The sequence below is a fragment of the Ursus americanus genome, chromosome 3 (assembly GCF_024610735.1).
Source record: "Ursus americanus isolate L20-20 chromosome 3, mUrsAme1.1.p, whole genome shotgun sequence".
NCBI lineage: Eukaryota > Metazoa > Chordata > Mammalia > Carnivora > Ursidae > Ursus > Ursus americanus.
The window spans coordinates 22,990,262-23,013,548 of record NC_142129.1 but is presented as its reverse complement, the minus strand read 5'-3'; the positions used below and the strand labels follow the sequence as shown (position 1 = coordinate 23,013,548).

Genomic DNA, 23,287 nt, shown 5'->3' with positions numbered 1-23,287 from the left:
TTTGGGCCAAGACTGGCCAAAGGGGCTCTAGTCAAGCAACAGGTCTCCCCCAGCCCCAGCCCCCAGTTTTAGAGAAAAAGCAGACGTAGGACAGGGACTGAGGGAAGGGGAATAGCAGCTCTTCCTTCCAGCTAATGCGAAGAGAGGGGTCAGATGACAAGGGGGAGAGACCAGCAGATCAAAGCCACAGCTGGGCTCTCTTGCGCAGGAGATGTCCTGGCGCCCAGTACTAACCTCACCTTCCCTTTTTATGTTTTTTGCTTTGGCAACAGCGTTATTGAGATACGATTCACATGTCATAGATTTACCCGTTTACAGGTACCATTCAGAGCTCGCAAGATGGTGGGGCCGGTGACCTTCCCGGGCCGCTGGGCCTGAGCGGGGCCGAGGTGCAGAGGCACTGAGCCTGCCCCCCTCTCCCCCAATCTGTGAAGACGGCGCACACCGGCCAGGTGCAGGATGGTAAAGACTACAGGAAAACTCGATTTGTAGGTAGTCAGAAGGACGTGAATGAAAACTTTGCCACTGGTTTGATAGCTGAACAGCCCCTGACTGAAGCTGAAAGTCCGGAGGTCGTGTGTGACAGCAGCGGGGTGGCTCTTGGCCCCCCGGAAGTGTATATAAACCGGGACAAAGAAGCAAAAACTGGGACCTGCGCCCCAGGGGACTGCAGGTCAGACAGCACCATCACCAGAGCGGGCCGTGCACCTCGGTCCCGGGCAGTCCACGCGAGCATCTCAGTGTCAACAGAAAACAGGCGGGGGCACCTGGGTGGGTCCGTCGCTGGAGCATCCATTCGATCTCAGGGTCGTGAGTTCAAGCCCCACATTGGGCTCCACGCTGGGTGTGGAGCCTACCTAATTAATTAATTACGAACATTGCTTGTACCGAATAAAGGGTGCTGCTATCAAGGGGGGGAGAAAAGAGTACAATTCAGTGGTGTAGTATATTCACAGAGTTGTGTAACCTCAGCACAGTCAACTTTAGAACATTTCATCACCCTCAAAAGAATCCCTGTCCTCGTCTGCGGTCACCCCCTGTTCCCACCACCACCCATCCCCCAGCTCTGGGCAACCACTCATTTACCCTTGCTTTTTAAACTCCTTTTTTAAAGATTTTATTTATTTATTTGAGAGCGAGAGTGAGAGAGAAAGAACGTGAGCAGGGATAGAGAGAGAGAGAAGCAGAGGGAGAGGGGAACCAGACTCCCTGAGCCCCTGATGCGGGGCTCGATCCCAAGACCCTGAGATCATGACCCGAGCCCAAGGCAGACACTTAACCAACTGAGTGACCCAGGCACCCCTACACTTTTTCTCTGTAGACTTATTTGCCTATTCGGGACATGTCACCTAAGTACATTTTACAATATGTGGTCCTTTGTGTCTGACTTCCTTCACTGAGCATATTTTCAAGGATCTTCCATGTCATGACATGTATCGGTACCTCATTCCTTTGTCCTGCCAAATAATATTCCACTGTAGGATATACTATATTTTATTCATCCACTTATCAGTCGATGGCCATTTGGGTTGTTTCCACTTTGGGGCTATTATGAATAATGCTGCTATGAATATTCATGTGCAAGTTTTTGTGTGGACATATGCATTAATTTATCTTGGGTGCAGGCCAAGGAGTGGGATTGTTGCATCATGTGATAACTCTATCTTTAACTTTTGAGGACCTGCCAAATTCTTCTCCTAAGTGGCTGCACCATTTTACATTCCCACCAGCAATATATGAGGGTTCCAATTTCTCCACATCCTCTACAACACTTATCATTATCTGACTTTTTTATTGTACCCATCCTAGTGAGTGTAGAGCGGTATCTCATCGTGGCTTGGATTTGCATTTCCCTCGTGACTCATGACATTGAACATCTTTACATGTGCTTAGTAGTCATTTATATAACTTCTCTGGAGAAGTGTCTATTCAAATCCTTATCCCAGGTTTCATTGAGTTGTCTTTTTATTATTTATTTCCAAGCGTTCTTTATATATTATAGATAGAAGTCGCTTATCCGGTATATGCCTAGCCAGTATTTTCTTCCATTCTGTGGGTTGTCTCTTTTTGGGTATGTCCTTTGCAGCACAAAAATTTTTAATTTTGATGAAGTCCAATGTATCTTTTTTTTCTTTTGTGGCTTGTACTTTAGGTGTCAGAGTTAGGAAACCATTGCCTAATCCAAAGTTAGGAAGATTTATCCCTCTATTTTCTTATAAGACTTTTATGGTATTCGCTCTCACATATAGGTCTTAGATCCATTTCGAGTTAATTTTTGTATACAATGTGAAGTGTAACTGTTGTTAGGTGTGTGTATGTTTATAATTGTCAGCTCTTAGATTACACTTTCATCATTATAAAAAGTGCTTCTTTATCTTTAGTAACTTCCTCTACTGGGTCTGGTATAACAGGGGAATGTAGTCAATAATATTGTAACAACTTTGTACGTTGACAGATGGTAACTAGACTTATTGCAGTGACCATCCTGTAATGTATATAAATATGGAATCACTGTGTTTTACACCTGAAACTAATATTGTGTTCCAATTATTCTTTTTCAGTTAAAAAATAATATGATGATGGCATATACTAGAAATCCACTGGTTAATTTAAATTCACATTTATTGGGGCGCCTGGGTGGCGCAGTCGTTAAGCGTCTGCCTTCGGCTCAGGGCGTGATCCTGGTGTACCGGGATCGAGTCCCACATCGGGTTCCTCGGCTGGGAGCCTGCTTCTTCCTCTCCCACTCCCCCTGCTTGTGTTCCCTCTCTCGCTGGCTGTCTCTCTGTCACATAAATAAATAAAATCTTAAAAAAAAATAAAAAATAAAAAATAAATTCACATTTATTATATATATTAAACATAAATAAAAATGGACTGGGTCTCATATTAGTATAGCCTCTCCAGTTTTCTTCCGGTCGCTGTTTACATGATACACCTTTTTCTGTCCTTTTACTTTACATCTATTTGTATATCGTTACATCTAAAATGCGTCTCCAATAGATAGCATACTGTTGGATCTTGTTTTTTAATTTGGTTTGATGATCTCTGCCTTTTGATTGGATTGTTTAATCCACTCATATTATTGATATAGTTGTATTTACCTTTTTACTAGTGTTCTAAATATCTCATGTCTTTTTTGTTCCTCTATTTCTCCCAGACTGCTTTCTTTTACATTGTGAATATTTTCTAGTATAAAATTTAAATTATTCCTTGAATGATTTTTTAAATTATTTTTTTAAAGATTTTATTTATTTATTTTGAGAGAGAGCGAGACCAAGCAGGGTGAGGGGGAAGGGCAGAGGGATGGGGAGGGGCAGAGGGAGAGGAACAAACAGACTCCCCACTGAGCAGGGAGCCTGACCTGAGGCTCGGTCCCAGGACCCTGAGATCATGACCTGAGCTGAAGTCAGATACTTAACTGACTGAGCCACCCAGGCGCCCGTTACTATTTTTTAAGTTCTTTTCTTAATGGTTCCTCTAGGCTAAGCTGTGGGCAGCTTACTATCCTGTCTTCCTGTCCCATCCAGGTAAGCTGTCCCCAGGAAAGTTCCTGGACAGAGTGTGTGGGCAGGAAAGTTACCTAAGGAAGGATGGCCTGGAACAAGGGATGCCACCTGAAGAAGGACCGAGGTCCTAAGATGGCCACACGGTGGCCTCAGTGAGCGATACAGAGGATGCGGCTTTGACAGAGCGTTGTGGGGGTGGGGGGGTGGCAGGGGAGATTTTATGAGTCCGATGTTCAGGCCCAGGAAAGCACATCTCCTAAGGTCTGGGCACAGCCCATCGGTAGCCCTGTGGTCAGGCTCCCTCCCGGGCTCCTTCCTGCACCTCGAATATGTCCCAGTCTAACCCCTGAGCTGGCCTACATTCCCTTCTGCCCCCAGGAACGAACAGGCTGTGAGAGCAGGGCTCAGTGGAAATGGTAGCTACCCCCTGCACTTTCCCTAGAGTATCCTAAAATTCGAAGCCTGAGCTGAGCCGGGCTGGGGGGCAGACACAGGGATGAAGGGTGGAGTGGGGGAGATCTGAATGCGAGGAAGTGTGAGGAATGGACAGCTGAGGAAGGCTTCTGCCTTTCTGGTACAACCAGCCGCCCTGCTAAGAAAGCAAAGCATCCCTGTCAGTGCTTCTGGAAATCTTTGGGAATAGACCTGGGAGCAGGGGGCAGGTGAAGCACAGGACAAGGTGAAGACCAGGGTCACCCACGTGCCAGGAATCAGTTCACTCACGGGGGTTAGGGCTCCCTGCTACCTCCTCACACTGCCGTAGGGACCCAGACCTAGGACTTTGGGTGTCAGAATTCAGCTCCTGGCTGGGGCAGGGGCAAAGCTGAAGCATAATGAGGAGTGCTCTGCCCTTGAACCCTCACCCCAGGCACCCGCCCTCATCCCAGGTAATGCCCAGTATCAGGATTTGCTGCCTTCCCAGGTCCAGTCCAAGGAAGAAGCAGGGGACATGATGTCTGAGGACCTCCAGGAGAGACTTCTCAGAAGGGAACCTGCCCTGGGCCCCCCTGCGGCCCACCCTAACCCTCACCCCAACCTTAGAGCTGATGCTTGGACCCCAGAGACTGAGCCCTCATGGGGTCTTCCCCATAAGATTTGGGGCTCCCCACCTCTCTGTCTCTGCACCCTTGGACACACAATAGCCTTCACCAAACGCCCAGCCCAACTGAAGGAGGCACAGGGTGCGTGCGGGAGGCGTGGTTTACAACCTGACTAGGCCGCTTGGGGTGAAGCAGCTAGGACACAGAAGGCACACGTACAAGTGTGCACGTGCCCAGCACGGTGCCAGGGCCCTCCCGGCACTGCCTCCCCCTCCCCATCAACTGCCACCGGCCCTACCTCCCAGGGCACTCAGAACATTAGGCCAAGCTCTGCTTCTCCCATCAGGAGGCTTGCACTGGGGAGCATGGTACCGGCTCTCCAGTCATTCACATTATGGTCATCAGGGTGACAGGTCCCTCGGTCTCCACCTTGCTGTCCCTCCCCTCCCCTGCAGCATCTACACCTAACTGAGCCCTGTGAACCCAGCCCCGAGTGGCCCAGATGGAAAAGGTGGGGGGCGGGGGGCAGGGGTGGGCAGCTCGTGAGTGTGTTTCCAGTGAGAGAGAGGAGCAAGGCCTCACCCGCAGGACCCTGCAGTCCCCCTAGTTAGTGCCTGATGGCACCCCCTGCCTCTGCCGTGGCCTCTGCTTCTCTGACTCAGGGTCCTTTCCTGGTCTCGAAGTGGGTACTTAGGAAACATTCCTTAAAGGTCTAGGAGGGTGGAAATCCTGGGGAAAATGATCCACCTTGATCTCAGTGCCAGTAGAAACTGGCCTTCTCCCATTCTATCCGTCATTCTTTCATTCTCAAATTCATCATTCATTCATCCATTCATGAGCTCCCAGCCTGGAAGAGGAACTGAGGTGCTTGACTGTCCCCTGGGGAGAAGCCCGAGGTAACTTGGCGGCTGATAATGGTTGCCCCCGGATGCTAGGCCCTGGGTGCCTGGACATGCCCCCTGGCTTTCATAACCCTGTTCACACCTCTGTGAACCTGCCTGCATTATTGGCACCTGTGTCCTGCAGGACTCTGACGTGTGCACCTGTCACCTGGAGCCACTCATACTGCGGGTGGGCCCTTTATCCTGTGCCCTGGGACAGTCAGGGAGCTTGATAGCAGCCAATGGTCAGTGTCCTGAGAGCTGAGAAGAGGTCAGGCAAGGGGTGGCAGGGCCCCAAAGTGCTGGGCTGGAGGGAGGGAGAAACAGAGAGGGTGGGGGCAAGGCGCCGCCCCTGCCTGTCTAGGAAGGATGTGTTCTTTTTCTTTGCTTTGCTTATTTTAATTACTTAGAATTTTTATGTTAGATTTATTTAAAGAGCTTTCTAAGACATATTTATCACATATCAGTCTTTTGCTTGCATAAAAACTCAATAAATTTGTTAAGATATCCCCAAAACTTCTTGACATTTAGTATGTGGCTCTTCTGAATCACTTTTTAAATTTTTATTTGTCATTTCCATACAATAAAACTCCCTCTTTTTAGTGTACCGACCACTGTTAGTCTTTCCACCACTACCAGCTGCTCCTTTTGTGGTCAGCCCCTCCCTGCACCCCACCTCCTGGTCTGTTTTCTGATCCTACAGTTTTTAAGATTCATTTGTTTATTTGAGAGAGAGAGGGAGCACGAGCTGGGGTGCAGAGGGAGAGGGAGAAAGAGACCCTCAAGCAGACTTTGTGCTGAGTGGGGAGCCCCACTGAGATCACGACCGGAGCCGAAACCACGAGTTGGACGCACTCCACCAACGACAGCACCCAGGCACCCCGATCCTACAGTTTCTCATGACTGTCCCTGAGGGAGAGGGGTAAGGCAGCTGGGGAGTGGGCAGCCTCTCTCAGGGGTACCTTTTCCACACAGACAACACCCTGGGGCCTGAGCATGAGGAAGGAGGCCCCCAGGTGCGGACTCCTTCTACCTTCCCCCTCACCTCGCATCTGGCCCAGCGGAGGGAAAGAGTCGGTGGCAGGTGTGGTGGGTGCAGCTTAGAATGGGGGATAGCCCCGGGGAGCTCTGGGCGGCCAGAGTGCAGGGATCTGTGTGCTCCCCCAGCTCTGCCAGCCCCAGGAACTCCGAGAGCACAGGTGGTCACAGTGAGGCAGCCCCCCGGAACCGACAGAACACAGGACATGCTCTACCGAACCACTGATGTTACGGTTATGTGATTATCACTTCTGCTGTGCGTCGGTCCCTGGGCTAGACCTCATCCTCACCACTGAAAAACAGTACTTTGTTGCTGACGGGACAGTACTGACCCTATTTTATAAACGACGACACTGAGGGTCAGAGAGGCTGCTCCCCAGGTCACACAGCTAGGACCTGGACCCAGGTCTGTCCGACTCCAGAGTGATCTGATGTCACTCATGGTTCAGTTTGGTTCAAATCCCAGCCTAGCTGCTGTGCGCCTTCGGGGGTAACTGCTTACCCTCTCTGAATTGCAGGCTCTTCATCTATAAAACGAAGGGATGCATACTCCTGCCTTCTATGGTTGTCACGAAAGTGAAACAGGACCCCGGCGCTTGGTGCAAAGGAGGCTCCATGTCAAATATTGTTCGGGGTTGAGTTGTGTTCCCTCACATTACTATGTTGAAGTCCTAACCCCCAGTACCTCAGAATGTTGCCTCATTTGGACGTAGGATCTTGGCAGATGTAATTCTTCAAGTTAAGTTGAAGGCATTAGTGCGGGCTCTAGTCCAATATGACTGATGTCCTCATAAAAAGGGGAAATTTGGACACAGAGCTACAAGCCAGGGAAAGCAGCATGTGAGGGCGAAGGCAGAGATCAGGGTGGTGCTTCTACAGGCCAAGGATAACACTAAGACCACAAAGAAGTAAGCAGAGTAACTCGTTGAGGTTCACCAGGTTAGCAAGTTTCTTAGCTTGCTTCTTTGTAAAGGGGGTCACTACGGAGGCCCTCTCCATGGTGCTGGGCGTGGCAATCAAATGCAGCCCCGTGAAGCGTGCTTAGTAGTGTCCAGCACATATTAAGGACTCATTAGCATTATCTGATTGTATCCGCTCCTCAGGTCAGCCCAGCACATGGCCTGCCCCCTCCACACCACATGCGTTGCCAACACGGCCTTGAACCAGCATGCCCCTTCAGCCATGAGCTGCAGTGGGGCCAGTGGTGACCACTCCTGGCTCTTCTCCAGAGCTTGGGACAGGCCGTTCCTTTGCCAGGTGCCTGCTGCCCTACTCTCTCTGCCCTGAGCCCCAGGACCCAAACTGCAGTGAGGACGCAGGATTGAGCGCACTTGCTCTCTGGATGGCCAAGCTCCAGGTGGGACCCAGGGTCCCTGGGCTCACCGTCCCCTTGCCCCATTCTTCTGGGCGCTCTGTGACCTGCTCCTGCAAAGCGAAGCCTTCACGGTGAGGTGGGGGGTGGCGGCAATGAGGAAGCCCTGTGAGCTCTTTCCTGCTGATCACGTACCTCTTTCGTCTTCCTGTTCCCACTGTGGAGCCATGTCAGCCTCCCTGCAGCTTTGGAAGTTCTGCCCCAGGAAAGAGGGAGGAGGATAGAGAGAAACAGGATATACATGGCCCTCGAGACTGCCCCAGACCCATAGAGACTCCTGGATCCCACAGGCCCACCAGCACCCCTATGGCTCCAGTTGGCCTGGCACGGGGACTTGGGTGGGCATCAGCGTTCGCATTTGGCTCCTGGCTTGGAGAGCCGTGAAACAGCGGGGTTCTACAACTCTGGCTTGGTAAGAACCAGCCCCCAGATTCCCCTCCAGAGAGGCCTGGCAGCCGGCCTCCTCTTCTCTGGGAGGGCCTAAGAGAGCAGAGCGGGCCTGCCCTAGGAGCTTCCCAGGACCCTTCAGCCCCTAGAGCATTCTGCTTTCTTGACTTTCCACTCCTGGCATCAGAAGCTACCAGAGCACTAGAGCAGCCTGGGGGACGCCCCACCCAGGGGCCCCCAGAGGCCTGACCTCCCCGCCACGGGAAATAGTAGCCCAGGACTGCCTGGTTGGCAGGAGCCAAACACCTGTTCCTAGAGCTCTGTTGGTTACTCCCAGCCTCCAAGAGCCCCCACTCCTCCCTCCACCCCAAGTGGGAAATGCTCAGCCCACAACCCCCACCCAGCCTGCCCCTGAGAAGGCCAAAGAGGGGCAGGGACTTCCACCTTCCACGGTGAAGTGTTGAGAGGCCATGTAGGGTCTTGCCCCTGTGCCCCCTCCCAGGACTTCACGCTTCAGCTGCTCCAGGCCAGAGAGCAGCTCTTCCGGAGTCCCAGAGCCAACCCTGGGCCCTCCTTCTTCTCCCCAGCAGCCTGAGGTCCAGATGTGAGCTGAGGAGCACCCCCTCTGCCTTTGGGCTGACCCTGACATCCCAGACAGAACTGGCTCCTCCTCAGTGTCTCCCCTCAAAGGACCACAGTCCTGCCCCAGGTGGGATCCCAAGCACCGGTTCCAAGCTGCAGGGGCTTGAGATGGGTCTGGCTGGTAAGCACCTTGGCGCCTGTGACCTCAGGGCCTCCTGCACCCCAACGAATGATGGGTGGGCCTCATGCACCTGGATGGGACCCCTGTCCCTGGTGGGAACATCTACAGACTCTGGGCATCAAGCAGCTCTGCCTGAGACAAGAGAGGACACTGAGGTCCACAGCTCAATCCTGTCTCTGTCCCCATAAGGCATCCATTCACAGTGCAGGGGCCTGGAAGGCTTGAGTTACCTGCTCTTTCTTTGCCTTCTTGTCCAGGTGCCTCGTGCTCTTCAGGCAGGCAGGAAGGACGGGAGTTCTGATCCCTTCTGTGACAGAGCCCAGTCCTGGGGAGGGAAGTGGTTTGAGTGAAATGCTGAAGTCAGCAGATTTTCGGAGTGCTTGAATCATCGCATGTAGGGGTGGAGGGGTATCAGGATGTCTGGGCGAGGCATCCTGACAGTCTAGAAGGAGGATGTGAGTGGGGGAGGGGTCAGCAGAAGGACCAGAGATGAATGCACCAAGAGGCAGGGCAGCGCCGGGGTGCGGGGACAACACTAAGGCACTGAGCTGATCTGGGAGACTCTCCACCACCTTTATTTCAAGGACCAATGAGAGGGGCGCCTGGGTGGCTCAGTCAGTTAAGCATCTGACTCTTGATCTGGGCTCAGGTCACGATCTCAGGGTTGTGAGTTGGAGCCCCAAGTCAGGCTAGGCATGGAGGCTGCTTAAGATTCTCTCTCGCCCTCTCTTTAAATAAGTAAGTAAATAAATAAATAGATAGCGCCAATGAGAAATCCAGGCAGTAGTGCTACCCTGGGATCTGAGTTTATATGAGAAAGAGACGCAGAGACTGGATTTTCTGAGGAGTTCCTGGGAGTTTCAGAGCCTGCTGGCGCTGTGAGACAGAGGTCCAGAACAGAATTCATGGAAAAGAGGTAGAAGCCAGGTTGCGGGGCAGGGGGGGTGGGGTGGGGGGTCAGGGCGAGGAAAGGTGCTGACCACAAACAAAAAGGAAGTAGCCTTTGTTCTTAAAAGGGTCAAGGGAGCAGAGAGCCAGGGCCGGGGATGGATGCGGGCGACAGCACAAGCCCTTGGGCCTCCGGCCACGTGAAGAGGAAAAGGGAGCTGCAGATGAGGGACGTGGGGACGTGAGGGCTGGAGGCGTGCATGTGACAGTGCTGGCCAAGTGGGGGACTTCCAGGTCATGCCCTGGAAAGCTCTGACGGGGTGTCAGTTGGTAGGAAATGGAGAGGAAGCCCCAGGGTCTGGGCATTGTCATCATAAAGCTACCACTTACATGTTCTCAGGGGCCGAGAGGGGCCGAGTTAAACCCTGGCTCAGATCGTGTCTCTGCTCAGCCTGAACAATGACCCACAAAACCCCTCGTTTTGTGACGTAAGCATTTACTGTCTCCCACCAAAGAATGGAAGTTCCAGGAGGGTAGGGGGTTTAGGCAAAATAGACTTTTGTTCGCTGTTTTACCCTGGCACGTAGAAGGGGCTCACTGAGCGCTTGTTGAATTTAGGCCTCGAAGCCAACCTGTGACAGTGATGCTATCCTCATTTTGCAGATGGGAAATGGGGGTTCCAAGAGAGTCTGCAGTTTGCTCAGGGTCACACAATACCTCTGTGGTAGAGCCAGGGGCTGACTCAGGCCTGTTAGACTCCAGGGCCCGGTATCTAACCAACAAGCTCCCAGAAATAGGTACATGGGCGACAGGTGAACCTGGGGAATCCCAAGGGCTGGGCCTGAGGGGGTGGGTTTCCTGGAGGGGAGGTAAAGGCAGCTGTCATTCGCACAGGCAGGTGAAAGGGGCAGGTCCAGAGTTGGGGGGGGGTTCTTGTCCCACTGTACCTTGCACCTCTGTCCTCTCTCCCTACCACTCACACTAGGCTTCTTTCAGTTCCCTTTGGTGACACGGCTCCCCCCACCCACACACTCATGCATCCTGGCCTCTACCGGAATTAGGCCTCTCACCACACCCTCAATCTGTCACCCCAGTCAGGGGAAGTGGGGGCAGAAGCTAGCTCACCGTTGGGAGTGAGGGGCCTGGACACACATCTGGGGCTGTGGAGGCCAAGTCTCCCTGCTCCCATGTGGCCAGGCCCTGCTGGGGGCATGGGGGTGGGGTGGGGGGCTAGGAGTGACTGCAAGGAGGTTGGGTGTAACCTCACTTCTCCTTTGCTTTTGCTTCACCATAGACAGCATAGGAGGCAAGGAGACCCTGCTGTTTTGGAAGAGCCTGAATGATGCTCTCTGCCCCTGCCCCTTCCTCTCTATGCCTGTCTCTGGCCCAGAGTGGTTTTGGTTTAGGTTCCCCTGGTCTGGGCAAGGCACTGCTGTGTAGCCCCTATCACGGCAATGCTGTGAGCTCAGTAACTTCTCCCCTTTACAGACAGAGAATGCGATTCATAGGACCCGCCTAAGGTCACATAGCACAAGAGACGGATGCCAGCCCCTGCATGGTTCTTAACAAAGTTCAGAGTCTCTACAAGTAGGGTTCTCACCTGAGCAAGAGGGACAGTGGGTAAGGGGCAGGGGACAGCATCCTAGAGTCTCACGGTCCCTCACACTATGTGTGGGACATCTGAAATAAAAGAAGTCTCTTGGTGGCTATTGCTCCAGATATATTTTCTGGATCAACATAGAATATTTTTTCTATCAAGCGTAACGGCTCTCTGGTGGAAAAGGGTTCCCATTTTGTGGTGGCCACTTTCTATTTAATGGCAGTTTCGTTTTTACAGAAGGAAAATATGAAATAATCTACCTATCCACATTTTCCCCAAACACACTCTAAATTTTTAAAAATATGAAATAGTGAAATAGCAGATACAAATTATGAAATACTTGTACATAATTATATTTCCATTTTACATGAGGGCTGGGGGGTGGGGGAGAGGGAAAGAGATGCAGACAAGAAGAAAAAAGACAACACATAGTAAGTGATGATACAGATTAGTAGTGAAGAGTAACCCAGGCGTTCCTAGAGGGAAAAGGAGAGGAGGGAAAGGTCAAAGTTCTGATTCATCAACCGATAACTGGATTCGCGAAAAACACAGGAGCCTCTAAACTTTAAAGGGCAAATAATACTATCAAAAACGTGTATATTTTAGTTGCTATCTCAAATTTAATCAAGTAACTTGAGAAATTTCATTTAAAAATATTTTTATTAAAAATTACTATAGAAAACAATGAAAAGACCAAAATAGTCCCCGAGTAAGCTGATTCCAGTGGGGATCAGACATGAAAATAAAAATTTCGTAAGTGAAGCCAACGAGGATGAGTTTGGGTCTCAGAAACCTGACCAAGGGGAGGAAGTCAAGACAGGCTTTCCAGAGGGGATGATCCTGACAAAATTCGGAGAGCAGTCTTTATCAAGCAAAGATGCTTCAGGAGAAGAAACAGGACGTATGAAGGTTGAGTCCGGTGAGACCCATTTACGGAACCGAAAAAACATTCAGAACAGCAGGTGGACGGACGGTCAAAGTAGAGGTAAGTGTGATAGGCAGGGCAAGAGACCACGCACTGACCCAGAGAGGTCCCGAGGGCGACCAGGGAGGGACAGCAGGGGCAGGCAGTTGCGAAGGCTGAGACTTAGAAAGGGACACAGTGGCTTGAGGAGCCCTGCCTGCAAGCACGTCGAGGAGTGGGTGTCCAGATCCAGATGCCAGGGGGTTGGCCCTGGAGCGACCCTCGAAGGAGCGCGGGCGGGCAGAGCGAGGACCCACGAGCTGTCAGTCGGCCCTACGGCGCCCCCATATGCACTCTCTTGACTGCCCGTGTCTGCCCCGATTTTGAGCTCCCGGGGGACGCGGGCTGGGGAAGTTCCCGGGCTCCGCCGAGCACTTCGGCATCACTGGGGGGAGGGGGGTCTGGGGTTGTCAAATGACTGTTCTGCAGTTCCAGATTGCCGAAGGAGCCCGGGTAGTCTGCCTGGCGTCTCCCCGGAGGCCTTGAGATGCATGGGGGCCCGGCCGGGCCCGATGCTCAGGGGTCCTCGGTCGCCGGGTCAGTGCGGGGGGGGGGGGGGGAAGGAGGCAGGGTGGTCCCGAGGGGCAGGGCAGGGCGGGGCGCTGCGGGCGCTCCCGGGCTCTGCAGCTGCGGCCCAGGGGCGGGGGCGGGCGATGCGGAAGTGCCAGGCGGGCGGGAGGCGCAGCTCCGGGAGAGCGCAGCTCGGCCCCGCCGCCCGGCCCCTGCTCCCGGGCGCAGCCACGCGGGCGCACCGTAGACAGGTAGGTCCCGGCCGCCCGCGCTCTTCTCCGCGCCCTCCGGGCACCTGCCGGCGGCGGGAGGCGGACTGGGGCAGGGCGGGAGCGCGGGAGGTGTCCGCGTCCGGCTCCGCCTGGAGCCGGGGCGCCGGCGGTGGGAGGTGGGGGAGTGCGCCTACTGCAGGGCGCGCCCCTCGGGTTTGGCGGCCTCCGAGGTGCTTCCCACCACCGGATCAGCGCGGGATGCCCCGCGCCGGCAGCCTCCGTCCGGCAGGCGCCCGGAGAGCCGGGAGGCCCGGGCGGCGGAGCGGTCACCAATGCCAGCTCTGCTCTTCTCTCCCTCCGTCTCGCCAAGCCGTCTCAAGGATGGGGAGCGCCCGGGCGCCGGCCAGCGGTCCGGCTTGGCTCTTAGAGAGGCGAACCCCTATTCCCCCTTTCTGCGCGCTTCGCATCCCTCTTCTCCCGGCACCCCTCACCCTTTCTGTTAAGAGGATGAGGCTTAAAGGGCTCGTCTTCCCAGGACCTTAAGGCCCACGGCAGGAATTCGGGCAGAGCCTGTGGGCAGATGGTGTCGGGTAGGGGCGCCGTCTTTTGACTCGCGACGGATCAGGGGCAATGACCCTCCTAGCAGAGAAGAACCGCAGGGAGCAACTCGTGGACTAGTTTCTTTACGTGCTTCCCTCGAACTTCAACACAAAACCAGTACGAGTCTAAAAGTAGAGGGAAAGCGAGATGGCTGTGGCCGGGACGCGGGTAGAAGGTGTTCCCCGCCCCTGCCCCCCGCCCCCCAACGCGCAGGTGTCTCTGGGCAGTCAGGGGAGGGGCACTAAAGGGTGGAAGAGACAGGGGGCGCCGTCCGCTGGAGGAGCGCTCGGAGAGGCAGAACCCGAACCCAAGCCCGCGCCCTGGAGGTGGTTCCGCAGGACCGGCCTGGGCTCCCCGCGCGCCCAGGGCGAGAAGTGACCGGCACCGGCCAGGACGCAGGCGGGGCCGATGGAGAAGGCCAGAGGGGCAGCGGGGGTCAGAGGTAGAGTCCCCGCCCTCCCTTGAACTACTTCTGTCAAGTCTGGGGAGGCACTAGGAAACCACTCTTTTTTACCTAAAGGCCTTCCTTTGGGGTTTCCCCCTGCACCTTAGCCTTCCCCCTGAAGGAAGCGGAGAGAGGCATCAGCTGCCTCACAGCCTCAGTTTGTCTCAGGATGTGGTCATCTCACCTGGAGGGTGTGGGATTAGGGTCATACCAGGTGCGGGGAACGCGTTGCCTTCTCCCCGAGCTTAGCGGGGTTTGCGGGGGGCAGTGTGACTCGGACAATCTCCAGAGGTGACAAGGGGCTTGGTGTTCCTCCCACTAGGGGCTGTGAGCTTCCTCCCCTCTGGGTCCCTGGTGCCCACAGGGTTCCATGCTCCCCAGGTGGTTGGCTCCTGGAACTTTAGGGCCCTGGGGTGAATTGTGGGGCTTCTGCACCCCAGCAGGAGTTCCTGAGCTGCCCCTCGAGATGCCTCACTTTCATTCACCCAGGAGGACTTCCTCAGGTCCTCAGCAGCCCACACCTCTTTTCCTCATTTCCACGGAAACTGTTGCAGGTTTTCTGGCTTTGCCCACTCTCCAGGGCTCAAATCCTAGGTCTGGGGGCTGCAGAAATGTCACCCCAAGTCTACAGACCCCTGAGAAGGCAGGCCTGGTCAGGCCTGCCCTCAATTGAAAAATCAAGTCCCCACAGCAACCGGGTGGAATGGGGGATGCACTTTCTGAGGTTGTGCGATAGCTTTGGAGGTCCCCTGGGAGTGTGGGTGACTACTTCTACCTGGAGGGAAAGTAGGGATGGGGCACAAATGCATTGAAATTCAGAACTCGTTGCATTAGGATAGTCTGAGATCTAAGTCCACCTCTCGGCAGGAGGAAGCCTCCTTGGGAAACACACTGAGCCTAGTCCTGGGGCACCTGAGGCTGAAGACCTTTCTTTGCCCTGCTGGACACCCTCCTTTGGCCCTGGCTGGACACATTATGAGAGCCTCCTCTCCATACTCCGCTCCTTAGACCACCCAAAGTGATTGTACGTTACTGACCTGAGTAATTTCAAAATCTTTCTCCCGAACAGCACTCCTGAGCCAGGCTAGGCTGCAGGACTCACCCTGACTTCCTCCTTGTCCTGGGCAGAGGAGGAGGGCTCTGTGGTCTCCCAGCTCCACCACCCCACGCACAGCAGTGGGCCTGACCGTGTGGAGGGGTGGTCATCAGGGTAGCTTGCCTTCTCCTCTGGGTCGACAGAGCTTTCTTCCGTCCATGTCCACTTAGCCACAATTGGTAGCTACTGATGACTGTCACTGGTCTGTTCTAGAACCAAGGCCTCTAGGCAGAGGGTGCAGGTGGGAACTACAAATACCAGTGCGGTGGGTGAGGCTCTACCCAATGCTGTGAACCACACGCAATGTATAATGACCGCCGGCAAGGCCTGGGGACTGGGGAATGAGCTACAGGGTAGAGGATTGAGAACTTGGTCTTGGGGACACGAGTGTCAGTTTCCCCATGTACCTTCCCTCCCCCAGTTCACAGTGAGTCAGATTTCCGAGTTGTCTGGTCTGGCCACTTTCATTTCCCCTGGGGCTGGGCGGAGGTTGGTTCAGAAAGGGGAACTGAGCCTCCAGTCTTCCGAGGCCTGGGGACAGGCCTGGGGGCTCTCCCACTCTCCCTGTCCTAGCCCAGAGCTGGGCACTGCTCTGAGGAGAGGCCTGCAGATGGAGACTTCGTAGCAGCGTGGAGGTGGTACTTCGCAACTCCAGCCCAAAAATGCACTGGGCGGGGAACTTCTGGGGAAACTGAGCCCCAAGCAAGCCTGGAACGATAGGGTCCACACCTGATCATCTTGTTCCAATCTCCCATCTAAGGCAGGTCAGGAAGTCCACCTGGGCTTGAATACCCCCAGAAGCCAGTTGCTCCCAGGCCTAGCCTATTTGTTGCATGGCTTTAGCTGTTAGAAAGTTCTTTTTCAACCTGGGGCTGGTTTGTCTCGGTGGAGGCTGTCCAGGTGTTGACTCAAACCCTAGTCCTTTTGTCACATGGTGGTACCACAAACGCTAAGGATAGCTCTTGTCCCTATCCACTGACCCAGATGTCCCATTTCTTTAGCCATTCCTTCCCTGACAGGCCTGCCCCACCACGAACCCTTCCTTGCCTATCACAGCCCCAGCGGCCTTCCTCTGACCTCTGGTCTCACCCCACTCTGAGTCAGAGGAGGATCCTGGAGAGAGCAGGGCTGGTGGGGGAAGAAAGAGCTGGAGGACAGAATTGTCAGCACTTGGGGTATATCAGTTGGCTGGTATTTCTTAAGTCCCACTTAAGGCTGCTGTGTTGGTGATGCAGGAGGTAGACCGAGGGGGCTGATGGGATTTCTCTCAAGATGTCCAGCTGTGGGGAAGCTTCATCCTTGAGGGAAACTGAGGAGGAAAGGAAGCTCTGAGGAACGGGTGGTGGGAACCCTCTCTCCATTCACATGCTGTGACTTGCTCTTCAGCCAGGTTTCCTAGAAGGTGATACAGTGAGGGAGTTCTTGGGACAAGGAGAGGGGGGCAGAAGGGGAGGAAGGGACGCAGGGTGGGGAGGAAGAAAGCTGAGCAAAGAGGTGGAATGGGCTGGAGACAGCCTCCAGCCTGACCCCACAGGGAACTCTGGAGTACATGTCGCACCAGTTTGCTCCACCTGAAGCAAGGGGACTGGCTTTTTGTCCCCGCATGTCCGTCATTCATCGGCTGTGGGCTGCCTAACCCTGGAGTGAGGCAGCAGTGAGCAGCTCTGTAGCTTTGCACCCTGTTCCAGCCTCACAGCAGCTGGGGAGTCGCTGCCCCTTCTAGTAAGGCACGTCTGGGTGGGGCACACATAGCATCCACTCTATCTGTAAGCCCCCCCTTCTTCCCCCACCCCCAAACACAAGGCACAGAGTGACTCTGTGACAAGAAGGCTGATGGTTGGAAAAGGGAATTGGCTGTGAGCATCTGGGCAGACCAGAGACACTCCAGCCCCCAGTGCTGGGAGGAAGAAAAAGCCATACTGTCCCTGGCTTGGTCCCCTGGGTACCCCCCCGCCCCAATCCTCCCGCTGCAGGGAGCGTCTATCTGCAAATCTTCTGATAACCCCCCTCTTTGCCCACAGACCCCTTTGCCATGAACCAGCCTGCCCCCAGGGCACCCCCTCCGCCCCGCCGCGTGCGACTGAAGCCCTGGCTGGTGGCCCAGGTGAACAGCTGCCAGTACCCAGGGCTGCAGTGGGTCAATGGGGAGAGGAAATTCTTCTGCATCCCCTGGCGCCATGCCACGCGGCACGGCCCCAGCCAGGATGGAGACAATACCATCTTCAAGGTAAGCTCTGGATGGGGGTTACTGCCTGGACTTCCTGGGCACCCCGCCCTAGAAGAGGGTCCCCGTACATCTCCAGCTGACCACTCTCCCAGCTGCCTGGCTGCAGGCGACCCCAGGCTTGGACCAAGGGGACGCAGGCATACCCCCAGCTGTGCCTTTTTTGACCTCTTGCCCAGAGCGAGGTGGGCACTCCCCCAAGGAGAGCTTCCTCCTCCTCCCTTTTCTTGTCTCGTTCTCATCACCCACAGGTGCGTGTGCAGTGTGCGTGTTTGGTGTGTACAGTCTCTAAAAGGAGACCACAGAATGTCCCACTGATGTGAACACTAGGAGCTAACTACTACGGATATATATATATATATATCAGATATATATATATATATATATAATATCAGATATATATATATATGGTATATATATATTTTTTTTTGCTTATATTTTCAGTTTTCTGTATGTGTGTCTATAAAATTAAAAAATGAAATCAACCGTATGTCTTGTATCCTGCATTTTCCACCCAACATCAGAACCAGCTTTCCTCTGCCACAAATGCCACGTCATTTTCAGTGACCGCTGGAGGGGTTAGCAGTTTAGCTATCCAAACCCGGCTTTTGGACACTTCACGTTGCTTCTAGTGTTCCAGTATTGAAGACCCATTGCCATGTACCCCCTCCAAACTCTTACCGTTTGTGTAACTCAAATGATTTTCTTTGGGGTTAGTTCCTAGAGTTCAACATTGCTGGGTCAAAGAGAATTTTTTTTTTTTTAAAGATTTGGATATGCTTTCCTTAGTCTTTGCAGGTTGATATTTACCCTTTGAAGGTTCTTTTCAAATCTGTTTCTTATTTTTGAATAGGTAACGCAATTCAAAATTTAAAAAGTGTAAAATGGTTTGCAGCCAAAAGTCTCCCTCCCACCCCTGTCTTCAGCCACCCCTCCCCTCCCTGGGGGCAATTAGTATTGTCAGTTTCCTGTTCATCCTCCCTGAGAGATTTTTGTGTATACATGCAAATGGGTACCTATCTTCCCCCCACTTTTCACAAAATGATAGATGTAGACGTACCCTTCTGTACCTCATATTTCTTGAAGATTGTAACATGTCAGGATATCAAAAGCTTCTTCCTTTTTTTTTCCTTGCTTCCCCGTATTCCATTCTAAGGATTGGCTGTAATTTAACCAGTTCCGGTTGATGGACCTTTATTCAGATCTTCTGCTTTTACAGATAGTGCTGCCACGAAAAGCCTTGTAGGTGCAGAATCTTGTGTGGTTGCTTCTGTATCCCTAGGATAAATTCCTAGAAGTCGAATTCCCTAGGTTAAAGGGAAGAAATATTTGTAATCCTGCTATCAGCCAACTTACCCTCAAAAATAATACCAACAGCTCAATTGTATGGAGCCCATCCGAAGTGCAGGCACAGTTCTGGAAGCTCTGTGGTCTTCACTACCACCCTGTGTGGTGGGCACTATGATGGGGATGTTACAGCAATAAAGAGGCAAAGTGACATGCCCCTGGCCCACAGCTGGTGGGTGGCCGTTTCCAGATTCAAACCCAAGCCCACTCCAGATCCCATGCTCTTGTCCAACGTGTGACACCATCCTCCTTAGAGATTGCACCTATATTTACCCTCGCAAGAGCAGTGAATGAACTGGCTTTCAAAGCACTTAGGTTTCCTTTCGTTTGTCGGAGCCCCAAGGGCTGGGAAGGACTGGTGTCCTATCTCCCACCTTGCAGAGGGACACTCAGGTCGGGCTCTGAGTGTCCCTCAAGTTCTCATTGCTCGGCAGTGACTCCCGTTGGCCATCAGGGGCTGGGGCTTTGGTGAGGGCGGAGGTTCTCTGTGGTGGCCTATCTTTTCTTCCTGCCTCAGGCCTGGGCCAAGGAGACAGGAAAGTACACCGAGGGGGTGGACGAGGCGGACCCGGCTAAGTGGAAGGCCAACCTGCGCTGTGCCCTTAACAAGAGCCGTGACTTCCGCCTCATCTATGACGGACCCCGGGACATGCCACCTCAGCCCTACAAGATCTACGAGGTCTGCTCTAACGGCTCCGCTCCCGCAGGTATCAGGCCTGGCCCTATGTGGGCTACCTTGGAGGCTGTTCTGGAAGGGCCAGGGCCCCTCCAGCGTGCAGTGGTCAGGGACATGCTTCAAAGTCGTAATGCCCCAGGTTGCCGGGAGCGGCGTGCGATGGACCCTGTGAGGGGCCCGGAATGACTTGGCACAGACTAGGCCCCTTGTCTGTCTTCCTCTACTTGCCCCCGTTCTTGGCTCTTGGCTCCGGGGAGTGTAGGTCTAGTGACCTAAGGAGCTTAGTGCCATGTCGGGGAAGTCCCTAGCGATTCCCGGAGGCTGTGTGGCCTTTCACCTCACTGCTGGGGCAGCTCTGGGCAGGGAAGAAGCCACAGCAGGAGCTGCCGCACGGAGCCCTGGCGGCCTTCCTTCTCCTCCCCCATGGCCTCCCCTGCTTTGTTTTCTCTCCCTGCTTTGCAGAGTCACAGCCCAGTGAGGACTACACTTTCGGTGCAGGAGAGGAGGAGGAGGAGGAAGAGGAAAACGCAGGCTCGGGACCATTCTTGACAGCGTCTGCCTGCGCTGACGTGGTGGGTCTTGTCAGGGCCTTTCTGCTGTCCTGCTCTGCTTTAGGATGAAGCGGTCCCTTTCCTCCAAGGCCCTGCTGCCCTTTTCATAGCTCTTCTCTTGAGTTTCTTCTTGGGGTCCTGAGGCTAGGAACACAGTCACCACCCCGAACCTCCTTAGGGCTTTGTTGGTACAAAACATGCCCACACGTCGTCTGACACACCATCGCAGGAGCTGGGGGTGAGTAGGTACTGCCACGTGTGGAAGGCAGATGAGGACACCAAGGCGCTGAGAGTTCACCGAGCCGCCTGGAGGGCAGAGCTGGGACCGAAGGCAGGGTCTGACTTGCAGAGTGAACACCGGGGAATTGCCTTTGTGGTTCTCATGGGTTATTTCTTTAGCATCAGATCAATTCATTAACCTGTCCTCCCCCCTCTCTCTCTCTGGCCTGTTCCCTCCTCCTTTGCCTGGGTCTTCCCTTCAGCTCCAGAGGATGTTACCAAGCCTGAGCATCACAGGTGGGGCCGGGAGGTGGGGTGTGGTTGGGGGCCTAGTATAAGAAGCTGCAGGTCCCCTAGGTACCTGGGAGGGGGCTGAAGGGAGGTTGACGGGGAGGCCCAGGGCTGAGAGTAGGTGGGCCTGGGGGAAGTTCCCAGAAGTGGCATTAAAGCCCTGCCTATCCCCACCCTGTGTAGAGGCGGTGCAGCCTGGCCCCCCCCTGGCACCCTATTCTTTACCCGAAGAGGATAAGTGGCCTCGCACTCTCCAGCCGCCTGTGGTGCTGGGCCCTCCTGCACCAGACCCCAGCCTCCTGGGCCCTGCCCCCAGCGACCCTGCTGGCTTTGGGGAGCTTCTCCCTGAGGTTCTGCCGAACCTGCAACATGGGCCCCTGGCTGCCAGCCTGCCCCCCACGGGCGAACAACTCCTGCCCGACCTGCTGATCAGCCCCCACATGCTGCCTCGTAAGGACCCACAGGAGGGCTGGGCCGGGTAAAGCAGTGCTGGGGGGTTGGTTTGCAAGAAGGGTGGAGGCTGGAGAGCAAAGATATTCAAGCCAGGCCCTCCCCGGGTGGGGGATGGGGGAAAGGAAGTGGGAGAGCTGACGAGATGGCCTGGCTGCTGGGCAGAGAGGACAGAGCAAGTCAGTGGGCTGCAGAGCAAGGAGGCATGGGGCTCACAGACTGGCCGGGCCTGCCCTCTGCCCCACAGTGACTGACCTGGAGATCAAGTTCCAGTACCGGGGGCGGCCACCCCGGGCCCTCACCATCAGCAACCCACAGGGCTGCCGGCTCTTCTACAGTCAGCTGGAGGCCACCCAAGAGCAGGTAGAGCTCTTCGGCCCCGTGAGCCTGGAGCAAGTGCGCTTCCCCAGCCCTGAGGACATCCCGAGCGACAAACAGCGCTTCTACACAAACCAGCTGCTGGACGTCCTCGACCGCGGGCTCATACTCCAGCTGCAAGGCCAAGATCTGTATGCCATCCGCCTGTGCCAGTGCAAGGTGTTCTGGAGCGGGCCCTGCGCTTTGGCCCATGGCTCACAGCCCAACCCCATCCAGCGTGAGGTCAAAACCAAGCTCTTCAGCCTGGAGCATTTTCTCAATGGTGAGGGACTAGCCTCATGTTCCTCCTGGCTTTCCCCTACCCAGGGGCATGGTTCTAGCCTCTAAGGGTCTTGATGTTGCTGCAGAGCTCATCCTGTTCCAGAAAGGCCAGACTAACACTCCACCGCCATTTGAGATCTTCTTCTGCTTTGGGGAGGAGTGGCCCGACCGCAAACCCCGAGAGAAGAAGCTCATCACCGTACAGGTATACTACCGGCTCCTCCCCCTCAAGCCCCCACTCTGCTTTGGCTTGAATGTTGGGGGAATCGTGGTGCTCAGCCCTTGCCCCAGGGTGGAGGTTCCGGGCTCTCTGAGCAGTGTGAACTTGGCAGCCAGAGATAATCAAGGCCCAGGGCTGCCCACACGTTAAGTAGCCTTTGTATGAGGTAGAAACTGGTGCCCCTTCCTCCTGGTGGATGCAGCCCATCACCTGTCCCGTGGTGGATGCCTCACGCACAACTGGATTTGACAGTCCCGCCAAGGTTCTCCCTGTCCCTCTTTGCCCCCCAGGTGGTGCCTGTAGCAGCCCGGCTGTTGCTGGAGATGTTCTCGGGGGAGCTTTCTTGGTCAGCTGATAGTATCCGGCTCCAGATCTCAAACCCAGACCTCAAAGACCGCATGGTGGAGCAGTTCAAGGAGCTCCACCACATCTGGCAGTCCCAGCAGCGGCTGCAGCCTGTGGCCCAGGCCCCTCCTGTGGCAGGCCTCCGTGCCGGCCAGGGGGCCTGGCCCATGCACCCAGCTGGCATGCAACAATAGACTGCAGACAGTGACTGGTACAGGCTTCCCAGGTGGCTGTGTGGGCTCACGTGAAGGTATGATGGCCCCAGTGGGCACCTGACTGGCTGCAGGGCCCTCTGTCTGGGTCTCCTGGAAGAGGATTTGCACCAAGGCGAGGGGAAGAGGTCCAAGTTCCAGGCTCTCTCCTGTAGCACGAGGGAAGCCGGAAGCCAATTTTGCTTTGAGGGCTGTCTCCTTGTATGTGCCTCTCCTCTGCTCACTCTGGAGGAACTCAGCCATTAGCCACAGTGAGCAGAGAAATTAACTCCATCAACCCTGGGGGCCTAGTTGAGAGGGAATTGTCCCAGAGTGGCCCACTATTATGGTTGCCCCCAATTCCTAAGGCAAAAAGAACCAAGTGCTGTGGGCCATGCTCCCTCGCCAGGGCATGGGCCTGATCTGATTTTGGGGCTTCCTACTTTGAGCCTCACTTCCTCACATCTCTCTCCCTCCTGAGATAGACAGGCACTTAGGTATCACACCAGATCCTTAAGGCCGGCAGCTACCTCCTTCTTGAGAGTCTAAGAACGTGGGGTAGAAGTGGAATTTAATGTATTTTTCAATTAATAAATACTAAAAACAGATTCAGCTATTTACTTTTTCCGGTACCAGTTGCTTCCATGCTGGTCTACCAGACCCTATTTCTGGTTATCAGCTGGCCCTCTTTCCCCCAGCACCTGCCCTCCATCTCTGGGGCCACAAGAGGAGAGCCTGCCTTTCCAGGCTGATGAGTCAGTGGGGTTCCATAAGCACTCAACTGGCAGGCTTTGCTTTCTAGGAGGAAGCTAGCTGAAGCAAGGGCGTG

The 23,287-nt window shown here is 54.5% G+C and overlaps 2 protein-coding genes across 5 annotated transcripts in view; one reads left to right on the top strand and one right to left on the bottom strand.

Moving 5' to 3' along the window:
* KCP (kielin cysteine rich BMP regulator) overlaps nt 1-13,796 on the bottom strand; it is a 45,708-nt gene extending 31,912 nt beyond the window's left edge. For both annotated transcript variants that reach the window (XM_045792679.2, XM_045792678.2), the window contains exons 1-3: nt 13,656-13,796; nt 9,221-9,315; nt 7,976-8,036 (exon numbers count right to left, since the gene is read on the bottom strand). The gene's annotated coding sequence lies outside the window, so the exon portion shown is untranslated. The remainder of the gene's footprint in view (nt 1-7,975; nt 8,037-9,220; nt 9,316-13,655) is intronic.
* IRF5 (interferon regulatory factor 5) lies at nt 12,864-23,066 on the top strand. 3 transcript variants are annotated; one of them, XM_045792683.2, is made up of 9 exons: nt 12,864-12,979; nt 17,327-17,532; nt 19,394-19,583; nt 20,015-20,124; nt 20,586-20,619; nt 20,797-21,063; nt 21,311-21,703; nt 21,789-21,907; nt 22,213-23,066. In XM_045792683.2, exons 1-9 carry the CDS (start codon nt 12,934-12,936, stop codon nt 22,459-22,461), a joined length of 1,614 nt encoding a protein of 537 aa, XP_045648639.1. In that variant the 5' UTR covers nt 12,864-12,933; the 3' UTR covers nt 22,462-23,066. The 3 variants fall into 3 exon arrangements, with proteins under 3 accessions (XP_045648639.1, XP_045648642.1, XP_045648640.1); XM_045792686.2 differs by lacking the exon at nt 12,864-12,979 and adding an exon at nt 13,089-13,203; XM_045792684.2 differs by lacking the exon at nt 12,864-12,979 and adding an exon at nt 14,013-14,206.
* Nucleotides 23,067-23,287: the final 221 nt, after the last annotated feature.

Coding starts and splice junctions, on each gene's coding strand:
- IRF5 (XM_045792683.2), top strand. CDS start 12,934: ATGGGGGCCCGGCCGGGCCCGATGCTCAGGGGTCCTCGGTCGCCGG. Junction 20,620..20,796: donor ACCAAGCCTGAGCATCACAG/GTGGGGCCGGGA, acceptor CACCCTGTGTAG/AGGCGGTGCAGCCTGGCCCC. Junction 21,064..21,310: donor CAGCCCCCACATGCTGCCTC/GTAAGGACCCAC, acceptor TCTGCCCCACAG/TGACTGACCTGGAGATCAAG.